The 21,095-nt window shown below is 46.8% G+C and overlaps 1 protein-coding gene across 1 annotated transcript in view; it reads right to left on the minus strand.

Annotated features, from left to right (window-relative positions):
- The window catches only part of FGFRL1 (fibroblast growth factor receptor like 1), a 135,463-nt gene that overhangs the window by 73,917 nt on the left and 40,451 nt on the right, over positions 1-21,095 (minus strand). The window contains exon 3 of the mRNA XM_088524948.1: positions 844-1,116. Within this exon, the coding sequence (XP_088381074.1) occupies positions 844-1,116 (273 nt within the window). The remainder of the gene's footprint in view (positions 1-843; positions 1,117-21,095) is intronic.

The following is a 21,095-nucleotide window of genomic DNA, read 5'->3' on the forward strand; positions in this document are numbered from 1 at the left end:
ATAGGCTTGGAGACAATTCCTGGCCAAGTATTGGGAGAACTGATTAAGAAATATGGCGAACTAGGTACATGATTTCATCACACCTTGTACCCTTTCCTTTTGCCCCTTCAGTGTTTTCCACCACTCAGATTTTAACCAATCTCCTTCCAGCTAAGGAGCAATAAAGCCACTTCTGTAGCAGCAATAATGAAAGACTTGCTAATTCCCAAGAGTCTCTGGATGGGGTGACAGGATCATTCACCCCAATAGGTGACCCCCAAAACACGCTTTCTAGGCCAAGCAAATCCTTTGAAGTCAGTCAAAGTCACAGCCAAAGACTGCATTTCTTCACAATGACATCTGATTTTTTTTTTAAATCCTGCCTCCACTATGGGGATTTTTAAGAAACTGAGCATCTCTGGGTCATATGCCAGCTCTGAGCCTTGTTTCAACCTAAATATTATTATTCCTGGAGACACCACACTTTGCAAAAGCTCAGCACAAGGATCCCCCAGCTGTGCATTTTTATATGGATGCCTTAACATTTGTTTTGAGAACTCTCCGGTTCCAACAGCAAACATAAAGATCAGTGTGACCTCCCCTTATCACACAGCCTTTCCTGTGTGGAATTCGCTGCGATCCGTACCCTGGTGAGCGTTGCATCATTTCTGTTTATTCATGACCTCTGGCACTCCGCAATCTTATCTGCCTGCAGCCGGCTGCAACGCAGAAGATGTGCGGCAGCACGGCCAGCTCTGGCAACCCTCAAACACTGGAACGGGACAGTTAAGAGGAGAGGTCAGTGAATGATTAACAAAGCAGATCCGGGGACACCGAGCGCTGCGAGGACCTGCGTGCACTCACCAATCACTATGAGGGTGTAGTTCACGTTGGCGCTGCCGAAGCCGTTGGTGGCTTTGCAGATGTACGTTCCCGCGTCTTCGCTTTCCACCTCCTTGATTTTCAGCCCTTGCTGAAGGATTCGGAACCGGGTCCAGCCGCTGTGGATGGTCCGCCCATCCTTCATCCACATGGTGAGAGGCGGCGGGTCGCCTTCCACCGGGCACAGGAGTTTGATGGTCCTGCCCAGCCTCACGGACTGCCGGTGGATCACTTTATCGGCAACCCTCGGGGGGCCTAGGAAAGAACAGGAAAGGGAAGGGTTGTTATTGCTTTTCTTAGTAGGATGGCGCTGATTTAAAGGCCAATTATGATTCAGGCCAATCTTACATTAACTGTTATACAGAGATACCGTAAAAGGACTAAAATCACTTACAAGCAAGGCTAAAACTGGAAGTGATTACAGAGGGATACATCAAAAGAGGTATGAGTCCATGCAAGACCTGAAGCTGCAGTGTTGGCCTTGTTAGCAGCTCACACTAACCAGCAGCTCGAACTCAGTAAGGAAGTCCAACTCCAGTTCTGTCTTCCTTTTCCAAAATACCTCATTTTCCTAAAGCACCCGATACCCAAACTGCAGGGTTGTAGCTGGTGAAACAACTGTGGTTGTTTTAAAATTAACACCAATTCTGAAGGCAAAATTAAGAGCAGCACTGGTACTTAAAACAAAACACTCCCCCTCCATCCCCTAAAGAAAAAAACATATAATCATTTCATGTTATGTGTACAGCAATTCCTTTAATAATCACCAGATGGGAAGGATACAGCATAGTCTGACATTGGTTAACATCGAAGACATTGAAGAAGAGGATATTTTTATACCTTGCCTTGGCAATTCTGCTGGTTTAACCTAATGGACAAACATTTGCACATTGTAGAAGGTCATGGTTTCATGCAAAACAAAGTGTCCCTGGAATTCCACAGAGAGAACACACTGTGTGCCGGATGGTGACAGTACATATGTGGACAGACCAACACTCAAGAAGTAATAAGGACTGCAAGAGTGGGAGCGGTGCCTTAGCTAATTCCTCCTGGAGCTTCTTCCCAAAGCTTCAAAGTGCTGAAGCACAGTGTACTTTTTTTTCCCTGCATATTTTCTGCCTTTTCATCAGTCTATTGCACAAGTTCCCCACCAAAACTGCAATAGCAATGTTCTTCCCAGAATACACTATTAATGGGTATGATATTAAGTGCCCCACTCTTGCATAAGGACCAAACTTGCTGAGTTGCATCCAAACCCCACAAGAAGTCTGTGGGATTTGAAATTGCTTCTTCATATGATATTTCTGTTCCTAGTGTTATAGAGGATAGGACCCACAGGGGATAAGCTATGAAGATCATATTTGCACTTCCTTGTGACTAATTCCTATTATTTCGATATTTGCCTGAATATTCCCCAATATGACTCAGACAGTACGTCCAGTCCAGCTCATGAATGACCACGGCGCTGCTGTCTCCATTACTCATGTCAAATAGCATTGATGAGTTTCACATTTGCTGCTGAACAGAAATGTTTCTCATGCTGAGAAAAGAGTCAGCAACTAGCACGGAAATCACGAACTTCTTTAACTAAGAGCCTGGTTAAACCAATGAGTTTAGTTCAGACTGACTGGCTTTGACTCAGATTATGACAAACTGCTGACATCCCAAAGGAGGGTTTTTTTTTATTCTGAAAAAGTCAGTCCTAGACAAAGATAAGGCATCCTGGCTCATCTTCTGCAGACACTGTCAGGAGAGGGAGTCTCAGAGGCAACAGTGCTTTCCCTTGTTCCGGCAAAACACCATGAGAAATGTCTGCCTAGGCAGCACTATCTATGTCCCACAGTCCACACTACTGATGTTCTCCACCTTGGAAGATCTCCAGTCAGCTCTGTGCATGGAAATATTTGGCCAATAATCCCAAGATGCTCCGAACATTGATCTGATGCAAGCCCCATTCTTGTCTTTTTTAAAGAGAAGATGCACTCGCCCAAAGGGATTGTGTGTGTAGGCTTTCAAGCAGAATTCACTTGACACCAAGTGAAGATCCAGCCCCAAATTCTGCTACTTTTACTTGCTTGGCACAGAGCCTTACTCAGACAAGTGCAGAGTCTTGCTGAAATGCTAGGTCAGCCCTTGTAGAGGTCCCTTCTGACTTGCAGCCCTACCAAACCAAGCCGAACTTTGAGATTAGTTTCATTGAGATCTATCTGAGAGCCAGGATACTCCTCCGTAGATATCAAAAACAGACCTATAATTAGTGCCGGGGAAAAAGTGCTTGGTGCAGGGTGAGCAGGCACAGTGGAGAGCGAGCACCCTCCTCCCGAGCTGGAAACCCTGCTGCAGCTCCTTCAGACCCCTTTTCCTTCCGACATTCAGGTTGACTCCTGACAAATTTTTAGACCTGGAGGAGTCAGATAGTTTCCCAGTCACGTCATGTGCCTCGCTGGGGCAGGCAGCACAAGCGGCTCTCCCGATGGCACTGGAGTTGCCTCTGGATGTGTCACATGGTTGGGTCAGCAATCAGCTTGGTCCTCCTAAATGCCATTTTCCTTTGATTGACCTTTCATTCTGAGGAATTGTTGGACCGCTCTCTGTCACAGGATCTACGCGCAGACCTTTTTGGCATGTAGAAAAGGGAGCGTTTCCCCGAGCCTTTCTGCTTGAAAAGACAAATGCCAGCGGGGCCCTTCGCAGCCCCTGACCCAGCACTAGTCCTTTTCTAAGGACTTTAGCACCTTTGTCAGGATGAAGAATAAAAAATTCCCCACTGCTTTTCTTTCCCTACTGTATATGTTGTTGGATAGAGCTGCACGTACCCCTCAGCACAGTGCAGGGCACAGCAGCTAAACCTTGCTTCTCTTCATGGGGTGCTCTAAATATTCCCAAAATATTCCCATTTTACTACCTATCATCTTTATATTAATAACTGCCCGCATAAGCAGTCCTTGCTCTCTGGAATCAGTCCCCTGCATACACCAGGGGCTTCCAAGGCCCTCGCAAGCCGATGAGAACTGGACCTGCTGAGAGTGCTTATGGCAGAACCGAATGCTGATAACACCATGGATCTCTGCATCTTCCTCTAACGTGCAGGGTCTCCTGGTTTTGATTTCACTGCATACTGCCTGAAACCCTGCCTTGGGATGGCAGCAGTGATGGCTGAACACTTTGCAAGTCGAGATGTGTGCGGGCACATCTCATTCCTCCGTGCTGACCATATTTTTGGGGACCAAAGCCACTCACAAGCCTCTTAGACACGTCCATCCACACACCTCCCCCCTCCGGTGCGTTCCCCTTTTTCTTGCCTAGCCTTTTGCCCCGTGCGGGATGGCACAAGATCCTCCCTCCTCCACACTCTTTCTCTCCTCCCGAGGCGAGGGTCCCTCGGTGGCTCCGGCCGCGGGGCACAGCTGCGCACGCCGGCGCAGGAGCCCAGTCCGGCGCTCGGCCCGTGGCCTCAGCCGCAGGATCCATTTCTCCAGCTGCTCCGGGTGACAAAGTCTCGGGAAAGCACCTGCTGCTTCACCTACAGCTGTGCGCGAGGTGCAAATGGGCCGAACCCTGGGTGCTGCTGCCGTCCCACTGTTCGTTGTCCCCAGATTCATCAACACAGAGTTTTTACTGTGGATAACTACCATCTTCCTGGCTTGATCCTGCTATCGTTACTATTGGAGGGACCCCAAAAACTACCCTGAGGTCCAAGGCTGCAGGCCGGGTCCTCTAACAAGAGCAGGAGAGTGGTGCTTTTGGAACCAGGGTGGAAATCCCTAGGGAGGGATCCCTCTTCCACACACCCCTTCATTTCTTTGCCTGGAGAACCTGCAAGCAGAGATGGTGCCAGGGACAGCAAGTGACCTTGCAGGGCCAGCATCAGGGTGCGGGATAAGTGGCTGAGATCCAGGGAGATATTCCATCAAAACTGTCAATACAGATTTTCACACAGTTTTATAGATGAAGCTAGAAAATTGTTGCTTTTTGCTTTTTGCTCCCATTCTTGTAGTCTCCTAAATCCCAGTCGCCAGATCTGGGGTGAGAAACACCCTTCAACCCACATGGGGTTGGGACCACAGGGCCGCTGGCTCACCGGCCTGGAGGCCACAAACGATGGTCACGATAAATGAAGCCCCCCCAGTTCCCCAAAGCAACAAGGGCTGGTGATCTCCTCCAGCTCCTCTCATCCTCAGCCCAATGATTTAAGTCACTTCTTAATATTCCGGCCCTGGGTGGGGTGGGACAGCCGTGTCTAACGGGACTCGGGAAGAAGGGAAGGGAATGCGGCTGCCTCCCCCCACACCCGCTTGTTATTCTTTCTCCAAATACAAACTAAATATAACTTTGCCCCGTAACATTCAAATCATTTTAGTTGCTAGAAGGGATCATGCCTGGAGTTCCAAGGGCCCGGCTGCAATCAGGCTTAAAATATAATTTAAACAAGCCGGACCCTACATTTTCCATCGGCTTTTTTTTCCTGCTCGACGTTTCCCCATCGTCAAATATATATAAATACACACAGAGAGAAACCAACAGACATGGTGAGAGGCCAAGCTTTCTGCTCAAGATCATCTAAGACCAGTCAAACATTAACAAGGAAATGCCGTGATCACCTCATTTGTTTTAAATATTTCTACTCCTCTACATGCAGACAAGTGTGCAGATTTATTTGCCTTGTTTATGAAGACAAGCAACTGGAATGTCCATTCTGCTCCATTATATAAAAGACAGATCCTACACCTGTCTTAGGGAACAGCTGGGCAATTTTCAATTTATATCCTGCGATACTGCTTTCCACTACCCTATACCATGGAAAAGCTCTGCTTGGGGCTCTGTTGCTGATGCTGCTTTGCAAATAATCCTTCCCTTTGCCCCCCCTCCCCAGGACCTGGAGGCCACTGGTGGTTGCCCCTTCCTTGGCGATGGCAGCAAAACCCGACAAAGCCACTTTGCTTTAATAAGTGGCTATTTCCAGGAAGCCGCGACAACAGTTTCTGGAAGCGTATTTAAGACACAGCAGCAGAGCAGGCTGGAGCTTCCTGTCCACATTTCTCACAGTCAAAACCACGCACACATGTCATTATATTTTCCTGGACTGCACTGCAAAGTTCATGCACTCGCTCAACTCATACACGCAGTAAACATGATTTATGGCGCTGCGCGAAAACCCTCTAGATATATGGTGTTTTGATAGAGACCTGAAGCTAGCGCTATAATTTAGTAACACCTAGCAGTGAAAGCTAAATGATTTCCCACTCCACATTCCTAACTTTCCGTGAACCCCTTTTACTGCTAACCTGGGGAGGAGATACTGCTTCGACAATTGTTTGGCCGTAGCCTTGTTATTCCTCGAGCTAAACCACGCGCTTGCTTCAAGCTTCACATATGGTGAACACACCAGCACTGACCCATGTCCTGTGAGACCATTTGCCATGATACAGTTCAAAGTGAACTTTATTAACACATTAAACATAATTACAAAGAGGAAATTCCAAGGAAGGTCAAGCAGCCTGGACAGTTTTTTGGAATGGAAAGTAATTTATAATATCCACATACTGTATTGTAAAGTTTATAAAGAAGTTAAATAAGTTTTAAGAGCCCCATGGGTTATGTATATTTTATTATTTAATACCAAGCGCATTCACTTTCCATGAAGATAAGATTTCTTTTGAAGTGCTGTGTTAGCAAATTAGCAAAGCCATTTGCCATGAAGCACCCAAACAACCCATCAACACATGCAAAGAATTGACATCACTGACTATGGCACTCACACACCACACATGTCCATGTCCAGGAGGAGATAGAGCAAACCCCAGACACATTTCCTTACTGCAGCGACACAAAGGAGTGAGATGATGGCCTTCAATCAAAACACTTGCTCAATGTGAGCACAATCTCGCAGGCCAACGCGAGGAAGCTTCATGTAGTTCTTTGCTTTTATGCTTTCCATCACTGAAAAGCCTGACCTTCCAACATCCTTAGTACAAGGGTGGGCCATGCTCAAGCTGGCTTTTGTCAGTTCCCCCACACTGTAGATTTAACATGGAAGGCTGGAAACAGCCTTCTGAAAGCCATGTTTTACACCTGCTTCCTTGTTGGTTGACTTTGGGAATCGCCAAACAGCTCTGCTGGACAGACAATTCCTGTGAGCAACAGAATGAAGTTGAGTCCTCTCCACCAGCCCCAACATGAAAACCTCATTTCTTACACTCTCTGCACATCTTCAGCACCATTATTTGTATTGTCATTGAAGGCCTTGCTATGTTGGGGTTTGGACAAACACCTACCCCAAATCAATTCTCTCACCAAATAATTTACTATGGAACCACAGCAAGAGCTTTAACGGACATGCGTAGATGTTCCTCAAAGGCTGATGTTGGCTCTTTGCTCAGCAGGGAACCATTACATGGAGAAGAGAGTTGATAACAACACTTTTCTTGACCAAGATAACAAGACAAATGCTTTGCCCATGCATACAGGTAACTATCGGAATAGGTTTGAAGTTTGAAGGACTGGTGTATTCAACAGCTTCTCGTAATTTCAAAACAAGACAGGCTGCTTTTCGGGAAGGTATGCATTAGCCAAATAAAATAGGAGTCAGGGTAGGGGCAACTGGGCCAAACGCTTTGGCATGTGACAGAAAGAGATCAGATTAGATGAGCTAATGGGTCTTTCTTGGCTTGGCAACCGGACAAAACCCACGGACCAAAACAGTGCTTATCAAAAACAGCCAAAAGATTAGAGGAAAAAAAAACTAACAGCATCTCTGCCCGGCAAAGAGAACACTCGAAAGACTTTTAGAGAGGAAGACAAAAACACCACAAGTATTTGCACCAGCCCCCATGGATGGCCAGGCTCAGCTTTGGGACAATTTGCAAGAGCAACATTTTGGCTGGGGCTACACAGCTGAGCCCAGCAAAGCGATGGAGAAAACAGCTTTGCAGATTCATTTTATGGCAAGTGAAGTGACATATTTTCTCTTTCTTTCCTACCCCCGTGGTAGGAGCTGCCTTCCCAGCAAAATGGCTATTTACTGATAGCACAAGAAGTGCTTGCCATATTTTTACATGAGTAATAACTGGCCCCGTGGGTGAAGACTGCCAGTAAATTTTCTACTCTGGAAGTTCCAAAAATAAGAAAAAGTGGAATATTCGGGAACATATTGCATTTAACTAAGTGCCCTCCATACACATTTCACTGCGATTTAATAAAACGGTTATTGTATGTTAAACAATTGGCACTTGGTTATTGCACAGATTTATTACCGTTCAACAACAGTAGATGAGATACATATCTCTTACGTGTTTTTTAAATCCTTTGAGCATATGCTTTCAATAATCGGTTGGTATTTATTTAACATGAAATTACCATCTTATTAAATTAAATGTGCATGGGTGACATTCAATTTTGAGTGTTGCTGACTATTTTTTCAGCAGCAAAAAATAGTAACTTTATCCCTTAGGTCTTGAGGTAGCAAACACAGAGGAGAGTTAGGATTATTTCCAACAACTTTTGAAGAAACTTCTTATTCTAGAATGTTTCACTTCTAGTATGGAAGAAAAAGGTATTATTTATTGTTTCTAAAGTGCTGCCAGTGAGCTCAGCATGGTCCAAGAGAGAAGACTAAAATTTTCACTCAGAGGCTAAAAATACATTGACAAGGAGCTCCAGGTATAGCAGATGACCAGAAAGCTTTCTTTAGAGGAGAGATCAATATATTTACCGTTTTCCTTCCTCTTCAGGAAGGCAAACTGACCTGAATGATAGTCTATTTAATTTGCTTTTCCTAAAAAATATCATCTCAAGGTTCCAAAATCAAAGGCTTTTTAGGCCCCCTGTTCCAGGCAGGACAAAGTACCTGACCCTGGAAGAAGGCTGGAAACCCAGGTGAAGCAGGAGGATCCAGGATGCCCTCAGGAATCCTGCCTACGCACTCCAGCATGCACCCACCGAGCTCATCACCGAGCCCCTGCGTCCCCAACACGAGTCACCACGTCTGCCAACCCGAGGGGTTTGTTGCTTCATGTCGATCCTAACGCAGGCGATCCAGGCCTGAGTTAGTGGCTGGATTAATCTACCCCAAATTCAAGATAACTCGTGCTCTGCCCTTCCAACTGCTTCCCTAGCCCAGCAGATTTCCCGGACAAATCTCCCACCAGCTCCAAGACCTGGAGCAAAACAAACCAGACACTCTGCAAATCTCGGTTTAATTCACTTCTTTTGTAGCAAAATTCCCCTGTGAGCCAGGGGTTGCAATCATATCCCCAGATCCACTTCAAAGGCTTCAAAGGAAGACAGGGACTCCAAGTCTTTACCATACCCTGCTCCTGGCTCCCTGTGGTTCAACCCAGCCTGGACGTGGCACAAGGTTTAGTAGTGTCCCTTATAGACAGGAGTTTGTGCTGAGCCATACAGCAGGAATAAGTGTCACTGCTTATGCCTGCAGGGAAACAGAAGCCATGAGGGTTGACTCCGTGCCATATTCGGGAACAACGGGAGAGGAGATCTGGGAAGAGGTGCTTGCCCTTCCTGATAGCCCTGGGTGGTGAGTCCCTTGCAGCGCCCATCACGGGCTCCGCCTGCATTTTTATCCATATCATGCATTGCTTTTCCAGTAAAGGTGCTTCCGATATCCAGTCCTGTGTGTGAGTTTTCCTCAAAATCTCCTCTTTAAGGGAAGAAGCTGGAGAAGACTTGATGCTTCCATCCAGCGCTGGTCCCCACTGGCCTTTCCCTATGCCTGAGGTGGAAAAGGTGCAGTTAGGGCCGTAAGGACTCGCACCAAGCAGCCTTGAGCAATCAGCATCTCGAAGCGGAGACACTGCCAAAATATCCCCAGGCCTTTTGCTGCTGGGCTCCCTACATGGAGCGGCGGCTCGTCCGTTTGCTGGGCCCCCATCAGAAGGGGCTGCTAAGTTTGGTTACCACAAAAACGCAGGAACAACTGTTTGTTGGTGACCACAAGGAGATAAACACCACGGTATTTCGGAACTGAAGATATTTTCGGAGGCTGCTCTAAAACAGAAGGCACTTCTATCTGGGCCGCTGCGGAGCAGGCTTGCTAGCGAGTCTTTGCAGGAAGGGTTCTCTATTAGGAAATGGCATTTTTGTCAAGAACTGAGATTTGTCAAGATTTCTGTTTCCAGCTTCCTGGTTTACACTTTGAGACATCTTTTGCTTCTAGATTTTTCTTCAACAATTAGCTTGTTAATTAAATGCAGGAGAGCAAAAAAGTCAGTATCTTGAAATTGCATGGGTTAAACAATGGTTATTTTGGGTTTTTTTTTTTTGATGGATTGTTGTGTCACAAAAACATGACATCAGTTTTGATTCAGGTCAGGAATAAATTAAAATACTGAAAAATTTCACACAATCAAAAACTAGAAAAAAAACATAGCTTGTCTTGCTCCAAAAGAAGAAATGCAAACCAAAGTTGAGCATCTGACTCTTCCAGAGACAGCAGCATTTTGAAAATCTCCCTGCAACTCAGTCATACTTTACCCAAACCTCCTGTCCATGCTAGACTTTATGGAAATGCTCAGAGCAATGTCACCCTTACCCAATTAAACCCCCAAAAGGGGTTGCCTTATGTGAGCCTCCGCCAGAGTTTTAGTTTGGATGGGGATGTGCTTTTAAGGCTTTCTATCATATCCAGGCTCAAGCTCATCAGAACAAACTCCCCAAATGCATGTACTGCGAACACCATCTCCTCACCACTAAATATTTCTCTTTAAAGGACTGCTGCTGCAGTGCCACTCTACTAGCTGCTGCAGACATGCTGTACATCTCTTTCAGGAGGGGAGAATACTTAAACATAAATGAAAATAAAGTATTTGCATAGGTCCATTCGGTGAAGACAAACATCGAAACTCAAGAGATGCTGCATCTACAGCATCAAAAAAAAAAAACCTATCAATATATTCTTACAGTGTTTCCATCTGGTTCCCTGCTCCCCAGGTGCTGCAGCACATGCTACTGAAGCACAACAGTGGCAGGGAACGGGACTCGGTAACACATGAAGCCTTCATATCTCAAGTCTATTTTTCCATGCAGCGATGCCCACTCAATTCCCAATTCTGGTTGCAAAAGCTTGGGCTATGTCCACCAGAGATGAGAAGACACCAGCACGTAGCAGTGGCTAAATTCCATCCAGGTGCAAATATTACAGATAAAGGTGTAAAATACAAAACTGGTGAATTCCCCATGCTGCCAATATTGAGGACGAAATTTGTCATGTGTGCACACGAATGCAAAGCACCTGCTGGAGGTTTCTCGTCGTCTCTGTTTTCAGCATCCAAGTGACTGGAGCTTGGTCTTGAGGCCAGCTCAGCAAAAGCACATGTTGCATGACTGAGATTAAACCTCAAGGTCAAAACAAGGCAGACACGAGCCCCCTGACTACCTGCGGCCAGAAAAATCAGCGCTTTCCTAATCGGCTGCTAATCCCCTAATCTTTATTGCATGTAAACGTCTGAGAATGGTTAATCTCCGATCTAGTTACGGTGAAATCCACTGGGAAGCCTCATTGATAAAAGGTGGAAATGTGCAAAATCAATTTGCAGTATCAGTGCTGCCACCGCTCAAGGAGCTGCCATAAAACACAGACGAATGAAAGGACTCTCAAAAAAGGTGTTTCTTGAGCAACGGCTTTACTGCTTGACAAATGGCAACACTGCCTGGCAAAGGGGGCAAATGCACTTTGTATCTCTTGCTCTGCAAGGATGTGGAAGTGCAGGAGAAGCAACTCCCTGGCATTTCAGCCCATGCCTGCAGGTAATCTCTATTAAATAACAAATTTCGGCTCTTGCCTCTGTTTCTTCTGGCCTCAGGTGGCTGTTCAGTGCATTTGGCTTTCAGTTTTACCTTGCTAAGAAACGGCAGGTATGTGCAGGGCTGAGCAAGAGCTCTGAATTTTGGTACGGAGCTCACCGGAGCTTTGGGCTGCATCTCTGCCCTGCCCGGGCCCTGCGAAAGAAGGACGCGTCTGACTGCTTGGAAAGCTGAAGGCCCCAAAACACCAGTTCCTTGGCCGACCAGAGGACTTCCAAGACCACCATCCTCTTGGCACACCAGTTTCACCAACTTCATTGAGCTACGGCCCCAAAAGGCAGTTATTCCTCCTTTCTGCCATCCACTTCAACCTCCCAACAGATCTTCTCAACCAGCAACTGAACTGCTCAGAAGGTGCCAGATCCCCTTGCAACCCTGTCGCTGTCAACAGCAGGTGATGACAGGAGCAGATTCACCTGGGGCACAGGGGTGAGCAAGGGGGATCGAAGCTTCCCCCAGGAACGGCCTGGGACCCGCGCTCAGTCTGCACAGTGCATGTTAGTTATGAAAACACTGGTAAATTGATAACACTTATAAAAACAAAATATCTTGGCAAGATCTCACTCTCGGATCATTTTTCTGCAGCGAGGGGAAGGGGAAGCCAAAGCCTCCTTCACGAAAGCCACCAAAAGACAGGGAAAAAACACTCAGCAAAAAGCAAGGAGAGCCCAACCTAACTCCTGGGTTATATCCATGGAGAGGATCCCGAGTGCCCATTACTTTGTTTGTGAAGTCCAGTGATACTGGGTGCATGTTGCTGGTTTCTGCAGGCATCAGCTGAAAGGAGCATCTCCTGTTTATTTGAACAGGAAAGGAAAGCTGTGACCTTCGTGATTGTGGGGAATCACTAAATGCTCTAAAAACAGGAAGCAACGAAATGAAAGCCAGTCTACCACAACTCGCAGGATGCTGCAGCCAGGCTCCTGGCTTGCGGGCGCCTGACCCGGAGAGCTGAGCACACATGGTCAGTAACATGAGGGTTTCCCATACAGGGCTCCTATGGGATCCACTTAAGCACTTTTAAGTCCTGCCCTGACGAAAGCTGTGGGATCTAATAGCTTCAGGATCTGCAAGGGCTTGGGCTCCATATATCGTCTCCGTATAGGAGATGATGAGCAGGTGTCGCTCTGAGGGAACCTGGTGTGGCACCATCAGCAGGGATGCTCCCATCTCCAGATGTTCAGCATTATGGCACTGGGGAAAGAGGGATGCTGGGGTCAGTCAGAACAAGTTGCAGCTCTCGCAGCACCTACAGCCCGCAGGGGACTTCAGGAGCCACGTTGTGCCATTGATAACAGTTTTACAAGAGCTCTGCTCCCAACTGCCCTGGAATCAAAGGTCTGTTTACTTGGCCTTTGCTCGCTGGGCTGCAGGGGAGCGCAGGGGAGATCAAAGTGGAGACTTTGCCGAACACGTCCAAGTACACAAGTGGCAGATCTGTTTATGTTGGATTCCCCGCACCGAGCGTGCTGCTGCCTGTCAACACTTCGGGCTCATTTTCAGTAACATTAGGTGGGGAGAGAAATATTCAGGAGAGCCTCACAGGTTTTGGTCTGGAGGAAGCAAAAGCAAATTCAAGACAGGGAGCTCCGCTTTTCACTGGGCTGCGGAGGTCAGACATGAACTCTTTGCAGGAGAAAAAACAAATCAAAACAGACCTACAGAGTGTTACACTCCTAAATACAGCTATAGGCTGTACAATGAGCTACAAGAGACAATGACTTTGGTATTATCTAGGTCCCTTTTGCTTTAGTTTTAGCACCCAATAGGACTAAAGTAGACAGTTTGGGAGGTCCGGCCCCCTTACAAATGGGGGACACTCCAGGGACCTCATGTCCAGGGAGACACCCAAAGTCACCAGCAGCAACGCGCATCCTCCTGCAGCCTCCACTGCTGCCTCTCTCAACATCTCCATGATTCACAGAATCATCATTTATGGTTGGAAAAGACCTTCAAGACCAACAAGGCCAACCACAAACCCATCACCACCATGCCCACTAAACCATGTCCCTAAGTGCCTTATCTACACATTTCTTGAACACTGCCATTGCTCCTTCTCAAAGAAAGGTGGCTGCGGATGGGCTATGAAAGGCTTGAAAGCCATGAGAAGGGATGGAGATGGATCTCCCTCCCCCAAAATGTCCCCATGCAGATCCCATCTCCTTAGGAAACCTGGCTGAAGAATAACTGGACATGGAGAGGAAGGAGAGGAGCCAGCAGTTATCTAGCTCTGAAAACAGGGCTCTTCTTTGGAAGATTTCTGCAAAAATGTTTATGGCAAAAATTTGTTTCTGCTTCTAGAAGTCAACTTGCTCTCGAACAGTAAGTAGATGAACAAGACATTGCATACACCCTAATTCAACTTATGCTTAATATGGAGGGGAATTCACGCGCCCCAGGTGCTCAAAAATCCACCCAAAAAGCCTTGCAAGGGAAGAGCGGGGGCAGCGCAGCCCATGTCGCTCCTCCTCACTCGGCTGCCGTGGGTTAAATCCTCTTCCATGCTCCTAAAGCATCGCCCTCCTCTGGGTTTGGGCATCCATTCCTCTGTTCGCCCTTGCAGACAGTTATTGTCCCCTCAGGTGTCACTTAGCCAAGCTATACATATATTTACAAGCAGCTCGTTTAATCTTCCCCCATAAATCAGGCGCTGCAGTTGTCTGATCAGATCACTCCGGCTGCCTCTCGCCGGCCGCCCTGACATCCCGCAGATGTCGGGCTGTCAGCTTCGGCTTGGAGCTCTTCATCTTCTTCCCCGCCACCACCGCCTGCTCCCGTTGCTGCGGATGCCACATCTCCTCATGGCTCTTTCCCGACGCAACAGCATCCTGCCTCCTTGATGCTCATTTCTCCAGGTTTCTCTCTGGCCACTTCTTCTTCACATCCCTTTGCCCCTCGCATCCATCACCTGCTTCTTCTCATTGCCTTTGAGGCCCCTCTTGACTTCTCTCTGCTCCGTGACTGTCCTCAGGGTGGGCAAAAAGTGGGGTTGGATCCACCTCAGACAGCCCAAGGCACAGCAGCACCGTGGGTTCATTGCACCAACCGCAGGGACAGCGTTACAAGCTGCACCACAACAGCAATCGCACTAAAACAAACTTATTTTCACACATGGCTGCAGTCGAGCTAAGCACAGCCCTGGCACCCCCAGAAGCCTCATGTTGCTCCTTTGCTGCTCAATATAATTTTCCAGGCTTCTGTAACCTGATTTGTTAGGAAGGCCTCAGGGCTGTGAAGCTTTTCTTCTGCCATCCAGCAGTGAAGGAACGATTTGTCACGGAGCGAGGCGGCCTGCAGGGCAGGAAGAGCCCAGGCACGACATGGGAGCTGCGCAAACCCTCCTGCACCGAGCAGCAACGCAGCGAGCATCTCTGCCATCCCGCTCACCACCCGCGAGCCAGGCCAAAGGACAACCGAGACCCCACCATTTTTCTAAAAAACCACCTTGGGAAGAGAAAACTTCAGTTTCTTAAGAATATGAAAGAATGAGTTGAGCCAGGTAATGAGTTTTCAGCACCCTAGATGCCCTGAGATAGCTTTCTGAGTACACCGCTATGTGATATACGTTAATGCCTTATATAATAAAGATAAGCATGGAGCATGCTGGAAAAGAGCATCCTGTGCAGTAGACACCAGTAGACATCAGAAGATGTTCATAAGCAGCTACCATACATTGAAACCATGCCACACACTGAAACCATCATTTATGGCTCAGAAATTATTCTTGTAGCCATGGAGAGATACATGGAGAGAGGAGAAGTCTCACGATAGAGAGCTGGAAGAAAAGCCAGCTCTTATTTCTGTAGGACTCCAGAAATATTTTTCAGTCCCACCAAACCTTTGTTAGCTTTAAAGTCATTCCAAACTTTCTTCGGTTATGTCAGTGATATAAAAGTCCAAACTTTCCCAAGCATTCCTGGAAAGACGCTTCCTGTTTTGGTGAGAGAAAGAGGGTATTTTAAAATAAAAATTAATCTGACAATGCTCAGGGTGACTCAAGCCTGTCACAAAACCAGAAGTGCTTTTGCAGATGGAAGCCGTTACCTGACTTGTTTTCATTTTCCCCCGCTTAACATCCACACAAGCCAGATGAAGGAGCTGCTAGCAAAACCCAGTCACTATTTCCAAAGCCATACATAGAAACAGAGTGGCAGGAATATAAAGCTATGGAGGATCAAGGACTACAAAGCCCCAAACATCTGCCTTGCCACAGAAAGTGTGGGGTTTCTGTTCCTTCTCCTCCTTCCATGCCCACAATGGGGCTGCCACGAAGATCCATCACTGCTGCAAATCTGGCAAGCCCTGTAAGTGCTGGCAACGCTCAACTCCCACCTATTTATAGGGGCATCAAAGATGCCCAGTATTTTTTTTTCTTTTTTTTTTTTTTAAGGAAACTCTACATTTGTGAGCTCCTATCTCACTCTACCAGTGGTTTTCCTCCAGCAAACCGCTCTCATGTCCCTGTTCATCCATGCCAGGTACCTTCTCCATTTAGGTTCACGAAGCAAAGCAAAGCAGGGCAACACTAGCTGGTGATACAACAGTGTGTTCTTCAGCCCAGCGCAGCCTGTACATCTTCCTACCATTATTTTAACATCCAGAGGTGGAGGAAAAACTTTGCCCATTCCCACCTTCCTCCCCCCTCCGCCAGACAAATACGGCATTCAGTGCGTCTGCATTTGAATTTTCATTGGAGCGGCTCCAGCAACCAGAGGGAGCTGCCCGAAGCCAAGGCTCCGCTTCCTTCAATACACCTCCTTCATTCGCACTCCCCTGCTTTTGTGCCGCTTTGGTAATCTCAATCTGCGGTCAGGGACAGGATAAAATTTCAGCTATTTCCCCCCTTCTACTGCAGGGAACAGGGCCTGCTCTTAAATCAAGAATCCCTGCACCCCAAACCTCTGGTTACGTACTTAGTTATAGGCAAGTTTTTTAATGCATTATAGGCCTTTTTTTTCCCTCTTTTCCTTTTTTTCCCCCTTATTTTTAAGATAGAGCTCTGAAAGCCACAGAAGCAAAGCGAGTTCTCAGGAATATCCAAGGTATTGAAGGGAGACTGTGGGATGCAGGAGAGCACTTGGGGTGGCTCCGCAGTGCTTTTCTGGCCTAATCTGCAGAAATTGATGGCAGTACCAGTCCTCCCCTCAAAAATTTCCTCCCTTACCCTCTGGCATGAAAGAAATATTCTTAAATTTTCAGGAAGCCCTAGGAGCAGGGAGCACCTGGAAGGCAAGCAAAGTCCCCATGACCTCCTCCTTTTTGTGAAGCTCTAACATATATTCTACCAATATTTACATAAATATATATAATTTTTTCTCTCTTTGTTTTTCTTTCTTTCCCCCACTCCTTCTCCTCTACATAAGTAGTAATCCAAGAACCACGATCAGCCTGTTGCTTGGCTTCAGGTCTCTTGCCTGGGCTAAAGTTACCTCCAATTCTCCAGCATGGTTTGGGGAATTTATTTATATTCACTGTTCTGGAGATAGACCTCCTGTCTTGCCAAGGGCTCGCTTGGGTCTTACAAAAGGAACACTGACAAATATTTATGGAACCTAAAGTGAAACTCAAGACACTGTTAAAATAAAGTTTGCCTTAGTTTTTTTTATTTTCCTGAAGAATTGACCTGGCTTTCTTGGCAGAAAGTCTAATCCAAATGCTATTGGTATCTTAACAGCTCATAAGAACCACATGCTTCAAATAAAGCCATTACTATCAGACACGCTGAATGGTTCAATTAAACAAATATGAAAATAGACACTTCATCCTGCTTTAACTAAGTGGGATCATTCCACCCCTGAATCCAGACTGACAATGAAAACGAGATAGTATTTATAGAGTAGCTTTTTATCCAGAAAGATCCCCAAGGCTTAGGCCGACTCCGCTTCACACGCTGCTGAGATGCTGCCGCTGCGAGGGAGGAAGATGGCGGAAGCGCTGGCGGAGCGGCAAGGAAGCTCACAGGCCGCTCGGAGCATGGAGGAAACTTGGGAGAGCAGGACGGACCCCTGTTTGGACTGGAGAGCATCCAACATGCAGGAGGTAGCACTCCACTGCTTCAAATAAAAAATCTGAAGGCAAAAATATATCAAGTTCTGGTGTAAGCTATTCCAAAGTCATATTTTAGAATAGAAAGTCACAGGCCATCTTGGAGATGGAGCATTCACTTGGTCCCACCGCTTCATGTGTGCACAGGAGGTTCTCCAGAAGATGCTCCCCTGAGCTATTCTCCTCAGGATTACAGGAATTAAGACTACTAATGCTAATACTTTTCATGGTTTCCTGTGAACATAAGGCTCCTAGAGGCTCATAGATACTTTGACTGGTAGTCACACACACTTCAGGGCAAATCCTGGGTGCAGGACTTCTCCAAGGCTGCCCAAACATCCATGGCAGTCACAAGAACCAAGTTTGGAGCCCATGGGATGCTCAGATGATGCTTCCCCTGTGCAGGACATAAGCCCTGCTGTGAGACTTTGGTCAGGTACGAGAAGCTCCGCAAGTCCCAGGGTCTTGAGGGGTACAGGAAAACTCAGTGAGAACTTTCTGCAATAGGAGGAAAAGGAAACTGCTGATCTTTGGAGTGACAGCATGGCAGAAAGCAGGGAAACAAGGAAAAGACTGAGATAGGCAGTACTTGCTCCAAAGAAAGGCAACAATTTAGCACGAGCAAACTAAGCACTTGAGAGTTTTCTCAAAATGTACATGTAAAACATCTCCGTATCCAGTCCAACATTATTGCAGAGGTTTGGGAGTGTTTCATTTCAACCTTGGCGGTTGCTATTCATTTTTAAAATTTTGGCCCTTTTCTGGTAACAGTAGACTACATTTAAAATCAAAAGCAAATCACTTCAAATCAGAAAATGGTGCTTTTCACTTAAAGAAAGTCAACTGCGATCACCAACTCCCTGGGTAAGAGACAATTATACTGCTGTCATGCTTTACAGGTACAAGCATTAGCCTGTCCCGATCCAAGACAAAGAGCTTCAGACACACCTGTGAAGTGGAAGATAATAGTATTTTTTTTTCTTTTTAATGAACCTGATGAGTGATTGAAACCCATCTTCTCCTCGAAGTTTCAGTTATCATGAACTAGCATTTTTCACCCCTCAAAATTTTACCGCTCACCACCCCAAATTCTAAGCTAGATCCAACGGTGCAACAGGAACATCTTAAATTTCCACCAGCACAGCCTCTAGCTACTTGGCCCATAAGCACAGAATATGCAGGTTTTCACACACACATTTGCCTTGAAGAAGCAAATGTAACTTCTTCCCCTACGTGGCAATATCAGTGACAGATTAAACCAATTGAATTCTTCCAAAAATCTGCAATCCAAGTTGATGTGCTTTTATGTTAACAAGGCTCAAGAAGATGAGAATCCACCTTCTGCTCCCTCGGCTGTGCTGACTCTACAGGATTCCTGGAAAAAGTCAACGGAACAAGAAGGTGCCATTTCTCCCTCATCTTTCTCCGAGCAGAGCCGAGCCTGTAAATGTCAGTGTTTACGCAAAGCTCACCAGGCTGCCAACTGTGGGCCTTTCATCCCGACTTTAATTATATTTAGTATGTTGCCATGAAGCCCCAGCTTCAGGAGTCATGGGATAAAACGAAAATATAAACTTTAATTTTTTAGTCTTTGTGGTGATGAGCTTTGGGGAAAGCTTCAGAATATGAACCTGCAGCCAGAGAACCAGTAGTAAGAGCTCAAAGGGCATTTTTAAGATAGCTTATCCTCTTGGGTGCTGGATTTGCAGTCATGGTTCTGGGAGGGACAACATTGCATCTGTATCTTCTTCTGGGGGACTTAACTAGGACAAAATCAGAGATCTGCAAGAGTTCTGGGTATTTGTCTCTTGAGTGAAGAGAATGACAGGTAATAGCAGGGGACACCTACCTATTAAACTGGCATTGAAATTAATAGGAATTACAAGGTTCTCTAAGGATCTAGAACAGGCAGCACTGCTCCAACATAGGCCTACGCACCTATCCATAAGGGCAAGCTCTGGAAGGAGTGTTTTGCAACAGGAATGCAACACTAATGTAAGAAGAGCCAGGGAAGCTAGATTTTTTACTTTACTGTCCCCTGTCCCTCCCTTCCCTACCCTCTCCTCTTCTCCCAAAACACAAGCAGCTAAAAAAAGATGTTTTAACCCATAAAAAATTAGCTTTTAAGCAGGCCCTGATACCATGTCGTGCCAAAGCTGCCCTTCTCCTTAACTGGAGCCCAGGATGCTGCTGCCACACACTGGTACTTGTCATGCCACGACCACTGCTAGGCAGGATACAAATATACCATGTTAGTTGTTAACAAAGAGCCTTATATTTTTTGGTCCACTATGTCAGTCCTTCATACAGCATAGGGCTTCCTTCAGCTCCTTGCCAAGCTCTCAACTACGGAGTGCAAAAGCAAAGCAGTGTACTTGCAGTCGTGCAGCGCGGTGCAGAGACGTGTTCTTCCACACTGCACCCCTGCGACAGGTCTGAGCTCATCCAGCTGCCCCACAACAGTCCACGCTCGCCTCCAGACTTTGCAGAAGATGCTCCAGACCTTCTGCTCGCCCTGCGGAGCCATTGGCCAATGCTTGGCCAGTAGGTCATGGTGTGCTTTGCAGAGCCAGCTTTCAAGTCGAGAGCTTTCCACAAGCCCTCGACCAAGCAAGGAACGACTTTCCCTTAAAAACATCCATTGAAAGACCCAAACCCAGCCTGAAAAGGCACAAGCACCTTATGCAGCACTCAGAGGGACCAGTCGAGCTGGTTTCTTTGTTCAGGTGAGGGCAAGAGCCCAACAGTACTTGTATTATCACTCATCTTAACTACGCTCACAATTAGGCACAGTGAGTGGGGTTTCCAGAAGCACCTGAGCCTGACAAGCACGGCTGGCACTGACAGAGAAAGGGAATTTTGCTCCTCAGCCAGCCAAGCACTTCAAAGGCTTCATCCTTCATTCAGCTGCCGAGACCAAGGTGCACAGGTCCAAGGGCTGCTACGCTATCGGCTCAACGCCGCTCCAGCCTCAACACCAGCATGGAAGAGATATCTTTTGAAAAGACGCAATAGCTGTTTAAAAACAGGTGTTCTGCATCCAGCAGAAATGAGGCAGAAACTACCTGGGTTTGCTTTGGGAAGCATGCTGGGCAGGAAGGAGGAAGAGACTAGAGCATGAGAGGTTTCCCACTGCAGCATTGAGCAACAAGAATAGATGAAGTAAAACCTATTAAAACTCTTCCTAGGGTGACTATTTTTTTCCCCAAGAACAGACACAGGGATGCTCAGCCTCGCAGTTTTCCAGGGCTCATTCGCTGCCCTCCCATTCCTAAAGAGCAATTGGAAGATGCCGTGTGCAGAGCTTCTCCTCGGGCTGGTTAATGCCGTACCTCTCCGGCCACCTCCGCGTTCAGAGCAAAGCAGCACGA

The sequence above is a fragment of the Tinamus guttatus genome, unplaced genomic scaffold (genome assembly GCF_059628265.1).
Source record: "Tinamus guttatus ecotype Peru unplaced genomic scaffold, ASM5962826v1 Tinamus_guttatus_pri_ptg000218l, whole genome shotgun sequence".
Lineage (NCBI taxonomy): Eukaryota > Metazoa > Chordata > Aves > Tinamiformes > Tinamidae > Tinamus > Tinamus guttatus.